Source organism: Vidua macroura, chromosome 13 (assembly GCF_024509145.1).
Source record: "Vidua macroura isolate BioBank_ID:100142 chromosome 13, ASM2450914v1, whole genome shotgun sequence".
NCBI classification, from domain to species: Eukaryota; Metazoa; Chordata; class Aves; order Passeriformes; family Viduidae; genus Vidua; species Vidua macroura.
Window position 1 is genome coordinate 11,619,095 of NC_071583.1, and position 18,909 is coordinate 11,638,003.

Genomic DNA, 18,909 nt, shown 5'->3' on the forward strand with positions numbered 1-18,909 from the left:
TTAGTGCTGTGCAAATACAAGTTTTTTTTTTGCTCTGCACATTTTACAGTTTATTCAACCACGTCAAAGAACTGTGTGAAAGGATTTTCATGGAAGGGATGGGAAAGCAGACACATAGGTGCATGAATGGGTACTGTAGTGCTATACTTTTGATGCTGCAGATGCTTGAGGGAGTATATTTAAGCTATTCCCTGGTGTGGGTATATCTGATTATTTGCAGATAGTATTGTGGGTATGGCAGCACAGATGATGTAAATATCAACAATTGTGGTCATGATAATTTTCAGTCTCATGAACAGAATAAGCTAGGAGGCTCAAATATGTGGTAATTTTAAGTGATGGAGTTCTCAGACTGTTGGCCTTCTGCTTTTTGAGTTGTGGACTCTTCTAGAAGGTCAGTTGTCTTACAAGACAGCAGGGTGTCATGTGTGGCTGATAGACCACAGTATAAGCAGATACCATGTGACATAAGCATATGAGTGCTTATGATGCACTCATGTGCAATTAATTGTTTCATTCTTTTTGTTCCCCTTTCATCCACAGGTGACAAAGAGGGTCAAGTCCATGCAGATGTTCCATACTCCTGTGACTTATGCAATGCAGGGTGACAGAGTAGGTGTCTGTGTGACCCAGTTTGATCCCAAACTGCTGGAACGAGGCCTAATTTGCACCCCAGATTCACTTCACACCATCCACGCTGCCATAATTTCCTTGAAGAAAATTCAGTATTTTCGAGGATCTCTTCAGACTAAGGCCAAGTTCCACATCACAGTCGGTCATGAGACAGTTATGGGAAGAGTGATGTTTTTCAGTCCAGCCCCTGCTAACTTCAATGAAGAAATTCAAGAAAATGTTTTTGATTTTGAAAAAGATTATCTTTATCAAGAGCAATATTTGTCCAAGGACTCAGTTTCTTCAGAGGAGAACAAAGAAAATGACCAGGCAGGAGAAGTCCAGCTCCCAAAACAACAGTGGGCTTTGCTGGAGTTTGAAAAACCAGTCACTTGTCCTAAACTGTGCCTTGTGATTGGCTCTAAGCTGGACACAGATATTCATGCTAATACCTGCAGGCTGGCATTCCATGGGGTGCTGCTCCAAGGCATGGAAGACAAGAACTACACAGAGACTTTCCTTCCAAAGCTGAAAGTGTACAAGCAGAAGCACAAAGAAGGACAGGTGGAAAGGGTAAGCTGCCTCTCTGTGCTATATATGGGAACTGGAAATATTTGTCCTGTACATGTTGGTGGGCTGCAGAATTGTCACTGCTATGTTCCAGAGCCCTTACACAGGTTTTTCTAATGTCTGTGTTACCCAGTGTATTACATCTGGTCTGCTTGCCAACAGAAATCACTGTTTAAAGTGACAGGTTTATTCAGTGCAATGCAGTGGTGAGTAATTTGGTGCTGTTTTTGCACTGATCCTTTTGGAGTCTGATCAGTGTGTTCCTCCCAGAGACTGGTTTCGTGCACCTTCCTAAATGACAGAACTTCCAGGTTTCCATTGATGTATTTACACAGTCTGCAGTACATTGAAGATGTAAAGACAGTGGAAAACAAAGTGACATTTGGTTAAATAACACAATAATTTTTTTTTGTATCTTTACATTTTAATAAAAACATTTATTTTAGTAGGCAAAAAGAAATTTCCTACAGAATGCCTTACAAGTGATAACATGTTGTAGTTGGAATCAGGTTCATGACATGGTGAACTTAAGCCATGCCTAATGCATGTTATTTCTATATCACACAGGTAATAATAATTATCATCATCTGCTATAGGGTTTGTATTTGACCCATCTCAGTGTAGCAGAAAACAGATATGCTTTCTGGAGGAGTTAGCAGCTGCAGTGAAAATGAGAGGGGATTTGTTTGTACTCTGCCATTGGAATTGGAGAGATGCACTGTCTGTAGTGGTTGGTGTTACATTGCTGGCATAGGTTTGGCCTTGGTGGTGGTTACCCTTCAGTCAGCAGTGGAGAATCACTTGTTGATACATTGCATAGTGGAATTTTTCATTATGAAGTGTTTAGGTGGAGATGTACAATGTATAAATAACTTAATTGTTTACCCCTTAGTGAACAAAGTTGATCCAAACTTCAGCATTTGTTTACTTGATATATTGGTATGATAGGTAATATTGGGTATAGAACTCTTTTAATTTTGATTTTCCTAACTCAAAGCTTCATTGTTTGAACAAAATGTTTAGCATTCTTCTTTTCAAAATTCCATAAAGCTGAGTTGAGGATTGCATAATATCTCTCCTTAATTTGCTATAGGAGACTAAACACTTGGCATATGATACTATGTTTGCTATGTATAATGCAGACTCCTTGAATATTGTTTGTTTGCTTTACTAATTTAATAGTAGGAAGATCCCTGCTAGGGCATGATTAGTAAGGTTCTTCAAAATGCCTCACTAAATTAATTGACCAAATAGCTAATTTGTATTTCTTCCCTTTTTTCCTGAGATTTCTATTGAATTTTTAGCTCTTAAAAAAAAAGAAAATTCAAAGGAGAAACTCATATTTCACTTCTGATTTTGGAGGCCTTTTATTTCAAAGGAATGACAGACCTATGACATTGTGTTGGTTTTTTGAATGCCAGTTTTGTCACTAGAAGGGGAGGTAGTTAGGAGGGGGATGTCTCTAGCTTTCTGAATTTTTCTTTGTTTATATGAGTTATCTGAAACACCCCAAATCTGTGGTCACTCTTCACAATTTTGGTAGCAGGTGTATTGTCTCCCTTGTTTGACACGCCCAGCTGCCTTTCTCTCTGGCTGATGGAGGCACTGAATTAGAACCAGGAGTCCAAAGAGTTCTGGGCTCTGAGCTGCAGAGAAGCTCTAGACCAAATATGTGTGTGTGTCATTCCTCTGGCACTCAGGAGCTTTCTGAAATCATGAAACGTTTGCCTTTATCTTGGCTGAAGATTGATACGCTTGTGCAAGGCCCATGCTGCCAGGATCCAGTGAGACCTGGCTTACAATAACAATGGGAACGGGAGTTTGTGTGAGCCATGGAGACAGATGCCTTTCTCCAACTGGGGTGAACTGGTCTCACATTCTTCATTTTTGTTCTCAGTACCTGGCATTGATCTACGGCACTTAAAAACTTGCAGAGTACCAACTGTGTGAGTTGTCTGTTGGGGTTGACAGCTTGCTGTTAGCCCTGGTCATACAATTTTAATTGGTTTTATTTAGTGTTCTTTTCAAACTGTTTGCCAGTTTATGTATTCTGCTCTTGATTTTATAAAAATCAAATCATGGAATAACATTAATAACATAATGGAATAATGTGTAAATAATGGAATAACATTAATCAATTACACATACTTTATTTTCTGACCCAAACAAAAACCAATGAACATTATTTATTTAATATTTGACCAACAGAATAATTTATTAGGCTATGTTAGTGAACTGTTTTATCTTCCTGTGCTTTTTAAAATGTAGACCAGGGAGGTGTATTATTTTATCCTGCCTTTGTGCCACAGTGTGCCCTATTTGTGTGTATGGATACTAATTGGCCCTGTAAAGGGACAATTGTCATCGCAGCTTTGTTTGTACCCACATTCTGCCTCCTGTGGTACTGCAGATACTTGGAGTATTTTCCCTATGCTTGCTGAAGGGATGATGGAGCAAACACAGCAGGAAAGGCTCATGGTGTAAAGTCCCAGGAGTACTCAGGGACTTGGAATGGTTGGTGGGAAGAGGATGGTGCCAGGTATAAAGGGCCTGCTGGGGAAGTACTTACAGCCGAGGTAGCTGCTGCTCAAGTCTGTGCTTTGCAGAGCACAGCAGCAGGAACAATTGGGTGGTACAGAGACTTATTTTAGTACACAAAGTCACCAGCTAATAGAAAACTTGAATCAGCTGGTCCCACCCTGCTGCTGATGGATGGCTGGAGATTAGGATCGCTGAATTTAGGGTGTCTATTCTTGGCACTGATACAGGAAAATTTCTTTCTCTGTTGAGCAAGGAAGCTCCCCCCTCCTCACCTTCCCTGGGGAGGCATAAAATAATAATAATTAAAAAATACATGTTACCTTCACAAGAAGTGAACTTTTCCTTCAGAGAATACTGCTGGGGAAAATTAGCTTCATAGCTTCCTGAAAGGCTGGGAGAGAGGGAGGCAGGGCATGTAACGTCCCTTCGTGATGGAAACATGCTTCCAGAGCTGGGATGCAGGGCAATTCCATAGTGCCCATTTGTAAAACATTGCTGCTAATCTGATGTGGGGTCTCCCAAGCCCCCCTGCTTGCTGCTGGAATTAAAATAAATTCCCTGCAGTTGAACTACCAGTTTACCCAGGAGAAATCAGGCATTTATGGTTTGGCTTTTTGTTCCTATTCTGATTACTTTCAGAACACTGATGGAATAGTAAGAACTGTAAATTCATTAAGTTTCAGCATCACAGTATTTTTCTTGTGTGCCCCTTGTGCATGGCACCCTTCTGGACTGTAAGGTTTATTTTTTTTAATAAAACAAGAATATTTATTCTCCAACATTTTTTGTCTCTCTACAAGAAAGTGTGACATTTTTCCTGTTTCACATAGAAATCAAATCCATGGAAAATATGGCATTTACTACACAGTATTTTTAAAAAATCATACTTAAGCTAGCAAACAGTCTTCAAGTAGTACAGTTTACTGAAATTTCATGCCTGAGCTTCCTGTTTTTTCTCATCAAGTGATGGAAAATGTTCTACAAAAATTCAAGTACCCTGCCATTGCATTTTTTACTGCTCACTTTTCCCTTTTGGTATCTTACTTCTCTAATGCCAGGATTGAGTGGAACACTGGGAGAGAAAGAATCAAACTTGACTGCTGTTGCTCATCATAATCTTTGTATTTACCTGTCTGCAGTGCATCCTTGTTTATTCATCTACTGTTTTTTTTTTTTTTTGGAGGGGAAGGAGAGTAAAGGGGAATAAGTATTACTGTGATTTATGAAAAATCAGTATATTAGAAATTAGTGTTGTCTGAGGTGCAGCTTAGTCCATGAAATTGAGGTGCTGGGATTGCATCTTGGTTATGAAAATGTTGCATGATTCTACTGCAGTAATGGTTTTTATCTGGTATTATACCATTTGATATTTTTGAGCTGTTACTAAAATGTGTGAATGCTCTATTTTACTTTAGACCACAAGGGTTTTTTTATGTTTAAGTATGGTGAGTTTTAAGGAAAATCAAAATATGCTTTTCATCAGAACTAAGAAGGCGGTAGCAGAGGTTTGTATTTGCTTAATGGTTTCAAAACCAGTGTGAAATACCAGTCCAGCTTTCTCTTGCAGAGAGGACTTGAGAGAGGGGAGAACTTCAGTGGGAGGAAGTTTCTGTCAAGAGCATCTTTCGGGTGTGGTTATGTGGAGGCAGAGACTGTCGCCCTCTGGACATTTTATTTTTGCAAACCCTTGGCTGCCTGACAAATGTGCTTTCAATAGGAAAAAGCTAGGCTGGCAACAAGTGGCTTGTACTGATAAAAAGGTAAAAGAGAGTGCTATTGTGAACACCAGTGCAGCTCTAAGGAGGGTAATGTGGGAATATTGGTGGAAAAAGGGCAAAGGAGTGTGAAGGAGGTTTTGTCCCTCTGATTTGGCATTCAGTGCTGGTCGTGGATGTGAGCTTGCTGAACTGCAGCAGGTCAGCAGTTCCTGGAGTTGGAGACAAATTACAAAGCTAAACAGCAACTGTTGTCCTTGGTCTTGTGCTTCTGGAGACAGTGTTCAGCTCTTCATAATTTTGTGGGCAAAGAGACTTGTATTAATCCTAACATCATCTCTGAAATACCTTCTTTGAACTTAACCTTTATGCAGCCTTGCAGGTTAATTCCAGTCTGACTCATGAAGCAGTTACTCAGTTCCTGGAGTAAATCCTTTATATTTGTCACATTATTTGCTCTTTGGCTTCCATGAACGTACGGGTTGAGTGCAGAGAGTTTCAACTGAAAGGTGAACCGTAGGAGTGCATCATGCTTTCCTGCATGACTCAGATATTCTGCCTGTTTTGAAAATGTTTGCACGAGCAGGATTTATCTTAGGATGGTTGCCACAGAGTCCTATTGTCATGAGTACTCGTAAATCCGTAGCTCTGTGACAGAAACAAAAGGAGGAGGAAAAGTCTGTCTTGCAGTGTGAGCTGCATCTTCTGCATTTTCAGGCTTGTGTAGTGAAAAATATACATGTGTTGGCTGGAATGGTTTCCCATTGTAAGTGTAGCAGAATGCTTTCCTATCATAATCGGCTTGTCCTTTATAGAGATACTTTATCTGTGTTCCTCTGTCAATGAGATGAATTAATTCTCTCTATTCCAAAGTTTTTAATGTATCTTTCTCATTATTTGCCTTGCTCTTTCAGTTTTCCTTGGTGGTAATCATGGTGCATGATGTCCTGGTTTTGTTCATAGCTACTTTGTTCACACTTTTGTGGGTTGCTGGATAGTGAGTTTTCTTCTTGTGCCCATTTTCTTGTGCCCATACCTCTCCTGGGGGCTGAGGCCATCATATAGCCAGCATGTTTAGTTTCTAGGGATGCCTGTTGCTTAATAACAACATGTTACTAATTGTTTGCATATTAGTGTGATCTAAGTGTCCCCAAGGAGAAAACACATTGTTGCAAGAGCAAGAAGTGAAAGCAGGGTGAGTTAGCAAGATCTTTATCAGCGCATCTCTTCTGAAGCCTGAAAGGAAGAGAGAAAGCTTATCTTTCACATCTTTTAAAAGTGTTGGGTTCTTTCCTCTTTCTTCCAGCAGGATAGGAAGAGCTTTGTCAGAGCAAGTACATTACCTGAGTGGTCAAAGGGAAGGTCTTTGTCACCATCACTTCACAGATCTTTCTGGCCTTTCAGAAGGATAGGATTTTGTGGAGATGAGTGCCAGTAAACAGGTAGAGGAACTGTGAAAAAATGGTATTAAATTTGTTGATGACCAGCAATGACCCAGACTGTCCCTTGGGGAACTAGACATTTTCAAAGCAGCAGTTTTGAAAATGGTGAGTTTTCAAAAACTATGAGCAATGTTTGAGTGGAAACAGCACATTTAGTTGTTGAGCACACACCAAGTTTGTAGTAGCTCAGCCACACACTTAACCACACTGCTGAAGGAGTGTGCAAAGGAGGAAAAATGGACTTGCCCATGAGTGAATAGGAACATCTGATGTGATTCATTTAAGAGATGAGAGCAGTTCTGTGGTGGTTACCTTTGCTCAGGGAGGCAGTAGGTTAGTATGGGAGTACCAGAGTACTCCTGTCTGGAAAGATTCCTGGGTAGTGGATCATTTATAAGCAACACTGGTACTTTTTTCACTTAATCCTTTCCAGATATCTGTAACACCAGAATTTGATTTAAAGTTGTGCCTATAGACTGTTTTCAAAGTATGTGTGACAGAAATATTGTCCCTTAAATTTTCTGCTGAGTGGTTTCATGGTGCAGCTATGAATGAAGATAATTAAAATTTATCAAATTTTACTTCCATCGAACTTATTTCTAGGTACAGGACGTTTCATTGTCTTACTAGAGCTAATGTTGCATCTGCTGTTTTCTTACAGTGACAGTGCAATGCCAGGGGCATGGCAAGTAAAACCCTGCATCAGCCAGGTGCTTTCTGGGTGACTGAGGTGGGCTTTGCAGACTGATAGGGGCACAGTGTGAGTAACAAGGCCACACTGTGAAATCTGATGGAGTGCTGCCTGCACGTACAAGCAGTGACCTGGGCTGTCTGCAGAACCCTCTGGGACTCTAGCTGGGAGAAGTGGTGGATGTCACTCCATCATCTACTGTAAACATGCAGACGCCACAATTACTATTTTTCCTGCTTTGAAGTCTGAACATGAGTTTGTTTGGTTCTGCTTGGCTGCTGATGGTATGCTAAATACAGTAATAATACAGAGATGAAGGCAATCAGGTGAATAGAAGTGCACAGCACATTCACTAGTTAAAATGCACTGTTAAATAGGAGTATAAAAGATGCATTGGCTCTTGTTTAGTTTTTGAGTAAAAGAGTTTGAGAAGCTTAGTGGGGGAAGCAAGAAGGGAGGGCTTACTGCCCATTAAACAGAAATACCATTTCTGCTAAACAGTGGTGAGAAAAGGATGGTGATGTTTCCCAACATTTCCTAACTAGCATATGGATTAACATAGTACAGTAAATTGGTCATAAAAGTATACCAGGTAAGTTGCAGAATCTGCCTTCTTACCCATAGGAAGAAAAAAGTTTTGTTCACTCACCAGAAAAAGAATGGCATACTCCACGTGACTGGGTAGTAGAATTTTGCAAGTTTTGAGTAACACCTATGGTTATTATTTACATTATTAAATTTAAAATGCAGACATGCTTTTGAGTCTTGCAAGTGTGTGGACAGCTGGTCTTGATTTTTCTGAGGTTGTGTAACAGTCACCTGTGGGGGAATCAGTTTGTCAGCAAGGCAACCAATACACCGTTTTATTTATTGGATACAAAAATAAATTAAGAATGTTGCTTAGGTTGCAAAATCAAGAACTTGAAAGTTAGGAAATGCCAGATTTACAGTTGCTTATGCAACATTAATTCTGTTCTCCTGTGCCTCTACCCTGTGCACTTAATAAGGCAAGGTTCCTCTGAAATTTTTTTGGATGTGGTCGTGTTAAGACTATATCATGGAGCATATCAAAGAGGAACATGGATAAGACTGTATGGACATCTGGCATTTCTTAAGTGCCCAATTCTACAACTTATACTTATATAAAACCTAAGTTATTTAATTTCCTAGGTATTTTTAAAGTCGAAAGATGAAGTAAAACTAAGCCTCCTTATTGCTGAAGCATGGCCATCCCTTTACTGTGCACCTTCACTGGGGCTGCAGTTGTAAACATCCAGTGTAGCAACAGGCTTGTGTGGCTTGATAACACAAACCTTGTTAGCCAAATGGCAGAAGGAGGCTGTTACCTGATAGAGGAGGTGGCTTTGGGCAGCAGATCCACACACTGGAGTTGGAGATCCTCAGGGGAGGGGACAGACTCAGGGTATTTGAATGTCTTGAGAGGTGAATGCAAGTCTGTCAGAGACAGTTCTCTTCTTCCTCAGCATCAGTTTCTTCAGCTCTTTCCAAGCTTGTTCTGTCCTTGTTGCCTCCTTCCAGTGAGGATTTTTTAAGCGTCTGCTCTTCATTCCCCCCTGCCCTCCTCAAGCTATTTGTGGGCCGTTTCCTTTAGAAAGAAATTTAATTTACTGTGGCTATAGCTGACCTCCTGCTATGTGCCAGGTCTGTGCAATGTTCCAAATGAAACTTGTCGTGTCCCACTGATGTCTCCTTTTGGATGTTTAGGATTTAAGAACCTGAGATCACCACAGTTAAAAATACTTTAAAATAGTTAAGAAATTGCCTGTGTGTTTTTAAGTCATGGAGGTACCACCAGCAATCCTCCTGGCCGCTCAGAACCTTCTCCAGGAAGAGGAGCCATGTTCAGCTTGGCAGTCCTCTCTGAGCCACACTTACAGAGCCAGGTCAAGACCTGTAAATACCATCCTATCTACAGAACAGCTTGTGGTTTGGTTTTGTTCTTGGATAGTAAGGATCACAGCGTTTTTAATCTGTGTAGCAAGCCAGGGCTGGCTGGTCTGGAGATGGATGGATGTCTTGAGCCTCCACTTTCCCATATCTGTTAATGTTGCTTTTTCCACATAATGGGAATGCAGCATAGATTAATAAAAAATGAAATCATGACATGAGCCAATTTCTTCTCACTTGGTAAAACTCATGTTTTCATTCAGACCATGTCAGGAATTCAGTGCCTGTGTTTATTTTGGGATTCAACCCTTCTAAGCTTTAAACAGAGATGAAGGAAACTTGCAGTATAAAGGTGCATAATGAATGAATAGTGCCCTGTTGAAACCCTGTATGTGCCTGGAGAATTCTGATGGGGGGTTGGAGAGCTTTTAGAACCTAGAGCAGTCTGGTTGTGCACCTCTCACTCATTGTCCTGATTCAGTACTCTACGCTCTTTTTTTTTTTGCTGCCATGCAAGGTTTTACCAGGTTCTAGTGGTGGCATAATGCTCAGCAAAGAGAAGGGGATTTTATGGCTGCTTGTTAAATGTTCCCAAACTCAATTGTCCCTTTCCTCAGAAAGGCAGAGAAAAGGAAAATGTTTTTTGGATATAAGAAACATAGGCTGGTGAGAGATGGGACAAACATCTGAAAACCAAGTTAATGAATATGTGGAGATGTTAATGTGATGGCTTCCATTAAAACAGCAGTAATGAGATGTGAAGCTGAAGGCTTCTAGTGCTGGAGGGACTTGCAGAAAGAAAAGTCTTCATCCTGCTGTAAGTAAACTCTTGAGGAAAAGCTGGCTGCCCAAATCATTCTTTCTCTGTACCAAGTTGTGCAGCTAGTTCTCAGTAACCAGCTGTAAGCTAGAAGTCTTCGTAGAGTCAAAAAAGGTGGAAACTTGGTCATTGGAGCAATCCTTTCAGTTCCTTTCTCCTTCACCCTTTTTGTGGCCTCATGTACCATCATTTTCTCAATGCATAAAACTTTGTTTTAAAAGAGAACAGGAATTTGCAGCCTCAAAAATATTCCCATTTCTGACACAGAAATGGAAAGTGCTTGAAACTGTTTTCTAGAAATAAATGAGCTGTCACTGATCATGATGAAGATGTCTCAAGTGTACTTTTTCTGACGTACAAAAAAGTAATAAAAATGCTTTGTATTTTCAGTATTAGTCACAGGTTCTTTTTGTTCTTTTTTCTCTCCTGTTGTTTTTCTGCTTTAGTTTCAATGAACCTTTTATCAGTTTGCAGAGAATAATCCTTAGACCTCTAAAAGAATTTCTTTTTAAACTCATGTAACTTTTTATTAAATCAGAAAAGGTTATCCCTTCTCTTTCTCTGTATCTTTTCTAGTATTTAATGTACAGTGCTTTTACTTTGTCTTAAGCCTTTCCTTATTGCCCTGCCATACTGGCACTTGGTTTCCTTATGTGTTTCTGTTCTGATCCACTTTTTTTTCCTACAGATACATTAAGAGTTATTTGCTCTCAAAATATGTGTAATGGATTGTTTGAGAGGATGTTCAGATGACAGTCATTTCTAAATTATCCTAAAAAGGAGGGTTGTTTAACAGGCTGGACAGTAGAACTTGCTGTCCTGCTCAAAGGGGCATCCTGGAGTTGTTTTTCCTTGGAGTTAATACTATGGCTTGCACTGAATTCCAGCACATAACGTGAACTGTGGTTTTGCAAACAGTCTAAGGCAGGGTAAGTACTGAAGAGATGAGGAGTGCAAGTTGGTTATTTTTTTATGCTAACTTCTTGGTTTCAGCACAAGGGTTATGTGCCAGAGATGCACATACTTCACCTACGGTTATAAAGCACTGTTTACTTTTTTTTTGTGCAAACACAAAAGCCAAGTGGGAAGGGATATTTCATAAACTCAGTGCTATTGTGTCCTCTGGTCTAAGCCATAAAACAAGAGTAACAGAGACATTCCCTTTGAACTTGAAATCCTTTTCTAAGCTGCTGATCTAACCTAAGGGAGAGGGGGAGACTATACCAGCCAGAAAATTTCTCTTCTGGGTGTTTTTCCCGTCCTGCCCCTTTTCTTTTTTAAATGTCTTTAAGTGAGTTTGATACTGCACCTCTGCCCATAAATTTAAAAAAATATTATCGTAATGTAGGTCAGTGAACTGAAACGCCACTGTACACCATGGGGGATTAAAGTCAGAGAGGCAGCCCTCTCCCACTCCTACTAGGTCATATGACAATATAAACAAGAAATGCAAGGAGCCTTCAGCTTTTTCTTGCCCTAATCCTTTGTTTATGCAGCACTTAAACTGACTTTTGGGGTCGTCTCTGTCTGGCATTAAAGCCCTAAAGCTTTTTGAAGTTTCCCTGAAGTTAATAAAATTAGTCTGCCCTCATTGCTAGGCCCCTTGCTGCTGCTTCAGAGCAGACTGCGGATCCCTTACTGTCTTTGTGGCATTTGGCTTTGTAAGTTCATAATATTTTATACCAAAAGAAAAAGTGTTTGAGAGAAAAGCAGAAAGCTCTCCCGAAAGGCTGTTCTGCTAATAGGCAAAGTGATTGCCATTGTAGATGTTCTGAGAACTCAGAGGGGATTAACTTAAAATCCTGTGATTGGAGGTAAATTGCTGGTAAAGTAATTGGAAGTGTTGAGTTTCAGTTAGAAAGAACAACATGCATTTCTCTCCCTTTTTACAAAGCAAAGCTAAACCAAAAATACAATTTTTCTTTTTCTTTTATTTTTTTCTAATGCGAACTTAAAATTGAGAAAATGAGCTTTCCTTCATAGCAATTCTCTGCTACACTCATTTATTTTAATGCAAAGACTGATCCAGTTATCTTAGTTCCTGGTAGGACAGGCATTCTCTAGTTATTTTGTCTTTGTCAGGGATAAATTGATGATAGGCTCACTGGAGGGCATGGATGGCACAGGATGGGGTGTGTAGTATTTAGTGTATGAGACAGAGACCTCGGGTCATAGAGGTTTTATTCCAAACAGCCAGTCAGGCAAGTCACTGATCACTTATTATCTCAGCACCACTAAAGTGGTTTTGTTTCTAATGGCCTGTAGAGATGCCCAAGGAGTCATGGTGATACTTACAGAACGTATTCATTGGTTAAAGAAGGGATTTTTTTAAAAAAACAAGTTGAGTTAAGAACTGGCTGGATGGCTGGGTAGAGAGTGGTGGTGAATGGTGCTGCATCCAGCTGGCAGCCAGTCACCAGTGGTGCCCCTCAGGGGTCTCTGCTGGGGCCAGTTCTGTTTCATGTTTTTATTGATGACATGGAGGAGGGGATTGAGTCTATCATTGGTAAATTTGCAGATGACACTAAGCTGGGAGAGTGTGTTGATCTGTTGGAAGGTAGGAGAGCTCTGCAGAGAGACCTGGAATGGTTGGATGGATGGGCAGAGTCCAATAAGATGAAGTTTAATAAATCCAAGTGCTGAGTGCTGCATTTTGGCCACAAAATAATCAATAATCCCCTGCAGTGCTACAGGCTTGGGACGGCATGGCTGGACAGTGCTCAGGCAGAAAAGGACCTGGGGGTACTGGTCAACAGCTGACTGAACATGAGGCAGCAGTGTGCCCTGCTGGCCAAGAAGCCATCCTGGCCTGTGTCAGGAATGGTGTGGCCAGCAGGAGCAGGGAGGTCATCCTTCCCCTGTACTCAGCACTGGTGAGGGCACACCTCGAGTGCTGTGTCCAGTTCTGGCCCCTCAGTTCGGGAAGGACGTTGAGACGCTCGAGCGCGTCCAGAGGAGGCAACGAGGCTGGAGAGGGGCTGGGAACACAAACCTTGTGAGGAATGGCTGAGGGAGCTGGGGTTGTTCAGCCTGGAGAAAAGGAGACTCAGATGTGACCTCATCACACTCTACAACTCCCTGAAAGGTGGCTGTGCTCAGGTGGGGTTGGTCTCTTTCTCCAGGCAGCAACTGACAGAACCAGAGGACACAGTCTCAGGCTGTGCCAAGGGAAATACAGGTTGGATATTAGGAAAAAGATTTTTACAGAAGGGGTGATAAAGTACTGGAATGGTCTGCCTGGGGAGGTGGTGGAGTCACCATCCCTGGATGTGTTTAAAAAAGACTGGCTGTGGCACTCGGTGCCATGGTTTAGTTGAGGTGATGTTAGGGCATGGCTTGGACTTGATCTTAGAGGTCTGTTCAAACTTGTGATTCTGTGACCATTAGAGTGAAAAGAATCATGCAGTTGTGCATTGGTTACTCTCCTATACTGAATGTACAAGAGCAAGACCCTAAAAAGCACTTTTCTTTATAAAAGATAAGGGTTTTTTAATTCAAGGTTTAAGTGAGTGTGGCATAACTAAATGCTGATAGATTTTGTTTCTGTTCTAACACTCAGTTAAAGGTTATCATTGCTGGTTTACTCTAAGGTACTTGATGCCTGTAACACTTGTTCACAGAAGTCACTGGAGTATTTTCTGACAGCCTTGCTGGGGAGGCTCTAAACTGAGCCATGCTAGCCTAGTATGATTGCTCATCCTGTAATTCCATTTTTAATTAAGTTAAAGATAACTTTGAAGTGCTCTTGGAAAAATAAAAGATGTTTAGAAAGACGTTGGCCTTTAAAGTTGGCTTCCTGAGCCATTTGAGGGATAACTGCAAAAATAATAGATATATTAGAGATCCTCCCTGGAGCATATTGTACCATCTATATTTCAAACACAGGGCCAGCAGTGGACAAGAGGGATGAACAGTTTTGAAATTTTTGTTTTAGGAATAAAAGATTTATAGGATAAAGTAACATTTTAATTTCTCCAGCCACTGTAACTGGAAAAAAATTAGGTTTTGAGAATATGAGTGCTTCTTCAGGTTGGAATTAACAGCTTCTTTTTCTTCTAGTCTAGCCAAAGAAAGGCAAGGGTGCCTGAAAGCTTATCTCCCCTCTCAACTTCCACCTATTATCAGGGGCTCTAGGAAAAGACATGATTGAATTTTGCATTTAAGCCAGAATATTGCCAAGCAGTGATACTGCTATCAAGCTATTTTGAAGCAGTGAGAGAGGACAGACACAACAAAAAACCATAAATGTCTCTTTTTGGGGAAAGATGAGGAGTTTGGGCAATGAGTGTTGTTGAGGCATCTGAGTGTTTCTGCCTACAGCTTTGGCTGCACCCAGAGCAAAGCTGCCTGTCCTGTTGTCATTTCCACGTGACAGAAACAAGAAGGGCTGTAGATATTTCTCATCCTGTACCTGGTCTGGGACAGGGAGAGGTCCTGCCAGTGCTCTCTAATACTGCACAGCCCTTTCAAGAGTGTTCATAGCCAAGCAAGTAAGTTCTGTTTAAAATAAAACAAAAATGAAATTTCTGATGCTAGATTTACTGCCATACTGAAATTTGCATTAAAATGGAGGGATATATATGTAACAAAGTAATAACAATCCTGGGGATTTGAGTCTGTATATGCATTATAGTTTATGGAGGAGGCTTCAGGGAAGGACAGTTGCTTAATAAACCGTCAAGATTTTGAGTCATCAATATTTTGAGTTCATTTAAACTGAATAAAGAGGAGTGTTCAGAACTGATTGCAATTCTTTACTGTTCTAAGTCACTTTGGTCTTTGCAACCCTTAGGTGTTGCTAAAAATGGTTCCTGACATGTGAAGAAGAGCTGCAACGTTTACCACAAAAAATAATCTTGGAAAGATTGAAGTAATATCCTTATATTTATTCTGATAAATAAATGTTCTTTCTGCATCTACAAGGTAGAGTAACTGCAGGCATTGGGTGTACAAGGATATTCACACCTACAGGATTAGGCTCACTTGACTGCACCTTATACTTTGTAATGCCTAAGGGAGGGTTGTTTATCTTGCCTTACCCACCAACCTCACTGCCTCTTGTTCCTGATAGCTTAATTAACAATTCAACTTGGAATGGTTCTTCCCACTGGGTTACAAACCTTGAAATTAAAATTGGATACAGTGGTCATAAGGCTCTTGGTTTAACAAATCAATATGTATGTAAAGGTGAGTATTTAAAAGGCTCTATTTAGAAGCTATGTCATTTCTTTGGAAGTGGAGCTGTTGGAACGCAGGTCTGGAGCTAAGAGAGAATGTTTATGTAGGTGATAATGTACTTAGCTGTAGAATAAATAATGGAATAAACTTTTTGTCAGCATAGGTACTTCAGTGACTTTCATGGAAAGGTTTCAAGGCAGAAAAAAGATTTTAATTAACTGGTCTTTACAGCATGTTCTGATGTAGGTTTTATTGTTCTTATATTTTGATAAGGGAAGTAGAAGCAGAAATGTGTTAGTTCATAAAATCTTCTATGGTTTTAGACACAAATTATCTTAAACTCAGCAGTTTAGATCACTCACCCAGAGTTTTGCTCATTTGGGGGTAAATGGTTTGTCAAAGGTGGAATGGTAGAAGTTGCCAAACTTAGCAAGTAACATGGATAATTTCTTGTCACTTTAGCTTGTAGAGTTATGAATCCTTTTATTTTTTATTTTTTTTTGCAGGTGATGGATGATTACAGTGTGATTGGTCGTTCATTGTTTAAAAAGGAAACAAACATCCAGATTTTTGTGGGTCTGAAAGTGAAACTGTCTACAGGAGAAGATGGAATAATAGATGGTGGTTTTGGGCAAAGTGGTAAATTTAAAATACGAATTCCAGGTAGGTGCTTAGCAGTTAACAAATATTAATCTATGTCCAGTGTAGAGGATCTTTCCATATTGCAAGGTGAAGTGCTGCCAATAATCTCCTGAAGTTTCGAAATCAGCTCATATCCAGTTGGAGCAGTAATCTGGTGGGGACTGTACCTCTTCTAATTACATGATGGTGGCTGTGACTTAGTATGACACTGAATGGCCTGAAACCACATCCCCTGTGTCAAAAAACTCAGGTCTCAAAATGACTTCTTGCTGAGTGGCCCTAACACAGAAATCATGCTGTGCCCAGAGAGGTTTGTAGTAATCTCTCCTCTCTTAATGTATGTATGATTTGCAGCAGAGCCCTTCTGAACAAATAAAAGAAAGCAAACCTGCAATCATTTTTACCTGTAGCTGTTTATTAAATACAGTATATTGGATGCAAGTTCCTTAAATTGGCTCTGTTCTGCATGTTATTACCTAACTTGCCTTCAAGCAAAAACTGCTTGATAAATGGGGTTTTGGACATCTTGAGAGTTTTTTTATTGCTTGTGTCTCCTGGTTTTATAATATTATATATGGCTTTATTTTTCATCCTTGGTGAATTACAGGAAGGAATTATGCCTCCTTAGGTTAGAGTGTGGGAAATTATGGGTGCTGGCGTTTATAAGTGTCATTTACTGGGGGTATTCTTCCTCCTTCTTTTAAGGCAGGAGAATAGTTCTGAGACTTTTCAAAAGGCAGTAATAGGTATTGCATTTAACTCAGATTGCAGGAGAAGATTTTAAGGATACCAGGCAGTACTTTTGTATTCCTGTTTTGTCTTCAGCCCATTTGTCACTAGTTAATCCCCCACCCTCTTAGGGAGATGAGGAAGATTACTTCTGTTGAACAAGTGGAGAGAAGAAATTACAGTGTTCTATGGCACCAAACAGTCACCATAGCCATTGATCTTCAGTGAAAGATGAAGTTTCCTGATTCCTTGTAGAAGATGGACTGTCCATTTAGAGTGTGATGCAACTGCTCTAATTTTGACCCTCTGCAAGTTTCCTTTCTACTTCCTATTACAGGATAAGAATTTCTGACTATATAAAATATCTCATGTGTCCTATCCTACCTGTACTTCTAGTTTTGTAACCAAATGCCAGATTTTGCAAACAGGTCTGACAGCCTAATCAGCAAGCACACTTCACATTTAAAGAAAAAGGTTGCACCAGATAATATTTTTGCTTTTTGTTTTCTGGTATAGAAAAGATTTGGGGGATTCACTGAGGTACCTTTAGGTAGGCCATGAAAGGATGCATAGACGACCGTAGAGCTGAAAAGCTGAAAATCAAGATGGTGTCTTGCTTAAAAATGTAATTATGTAATGTTCTTAGTAACTTTTCTCTCCCAGAGGCAAAAATCTGATAAATAGAAAGAGGAGGATGGAATTTAATTGTCATTTCTGCTTTTTTGGATGGAGGAAATGGTTCTTCCTGGGACAGAGAAAGGCCTTATAAGGAGTCTCTGGCACCCTTGTGGATTTAAGCAGGAACTGTAATTGTGAACCAGCAGTTACATTAAGAAAATTGTATATAGATTTAGATAATGGCATTTTGCGCTATCCATTAAGTTAGTGGGAAGCAATGATACCTTTCACCAAGGTGTTCATTATCTAATCTTGGTTACACTCATCAGATGTTTAACAGCAGACCTTGAAACAGAGGACCCTTTATGGTTTGTTCTTTCAATGAGAAGAATATGTGGCAGAATGCTAGAATTTAATACCTCTCTAAGGTAGGCAGAATAATACAACTTAGTTTGCTTTGCTTTAGTCTGGGTCAAACTTGGGTGCTCTTGTTGTGTGGAAAGAAAAGGCAGTAAGTTAAGTCAGGTTGAGGGTATCAAAGAAAAGCACAGAATTTGAAAGAGCCTAAAAACCTGTCTCTTTAAGAGTTCCAAAGATTCGTGTGTAGGGGGAGGGCCATTGCTGTGATACTGCTTGAGTCAACTGCAGTTCACATTCCTTTGTTAGATCAGTGTTGCTTTTTTAATGTGTCTGCACCCTGTTTGTGAGTTGGGTTTTTTTTTTTTAATTTAACTGACTTCTCTCTCCCTTACCCCCACCCAATTCTTAATCTTTGTCTCCTCTCATACAGTCTCTTTCATGCTTTTTTGGGTAGACCTTTTTAAAAATTTTTGTAAAGTCATTTCTCTGTGATTCCTTCAGAAATGTATCAAGAAATGAGAGGGAAGGAAAGGAAATGTCCAGTTTGAAAACTGCCTTGTATTGCCTCAGCCTGGCAGTCCATCAGTCCTTGCATATTTAAAACCAATCAAGCCCTAGAACTGAGTTAGCATGTTCAGCTAGTTGACCTGATGATAGCTGGTGGCTGGTTTTAGAAACACACCTCTCCATGGCAGCAGAATTCAAGGAGATGTGTCAGAGATTTGTGTCCTGACTACTAAAGGTAATATTAGACCATGGCACATCTGAGGATGCTGCATGGTCCCACTGGTACCAACAGCACCTGCTCACATGAGCAAGTGTTGGGCTCCCCAAGTGTTCTTCTGTACTCTCTTGGAAATGGCTTGTGCTTGCTATATATCGGCCTGGGAGCTTTGTCTTATGTCATCTGTGGGCTGAAACTTGGCAGACCTCGGCTGGGAATGGCAGAAAGTGGATCTGTTTCTTACTCTGGCACTGAGTAAGAAACTGCTCTCTGCACTGCTTGTGTGCAGCAATAAGTCAGATACTTCTCTCTGCTCTTCTGCTTTGTGGAACGGGGATAATTACTATCCATTCTAGAAA

At 40.3% G+C, this 18,909-nt stretch overlaps 1 protein-coding gene across 3 annotated transcripts in view; it reads left to right on the forward strand.

Moving 5' to 3' along the window:
• Positions 1 to 18,909, forward strand: part of EEFSEC (eukaryotic elongation factor, selenocysteine-tRNA specific) — a 124,427-nt gene that overhangs the window by 64,980 nt on the left and 40,538 nt on the right. For 2 of the 3 annotated variants that reach the window (XM_053989601.1, XM_053989600.1), the window contains exons 5-6: positions 544 to 1,185; positions 15,984 to 16,140. In XM_053989601.1, the coding sequence (XP_053845576.1) occupies positions 544 to 1,185; positions 15,984 to 16,140 (799 nt within the window). The remainder of the gene's footprint in view (positions 1 to 543; positions 1,186 to 15,983; positions 16,141 to 18,909) is intronic. The other variant, XM_053989602.1, reaches the window with a different exon arrangement.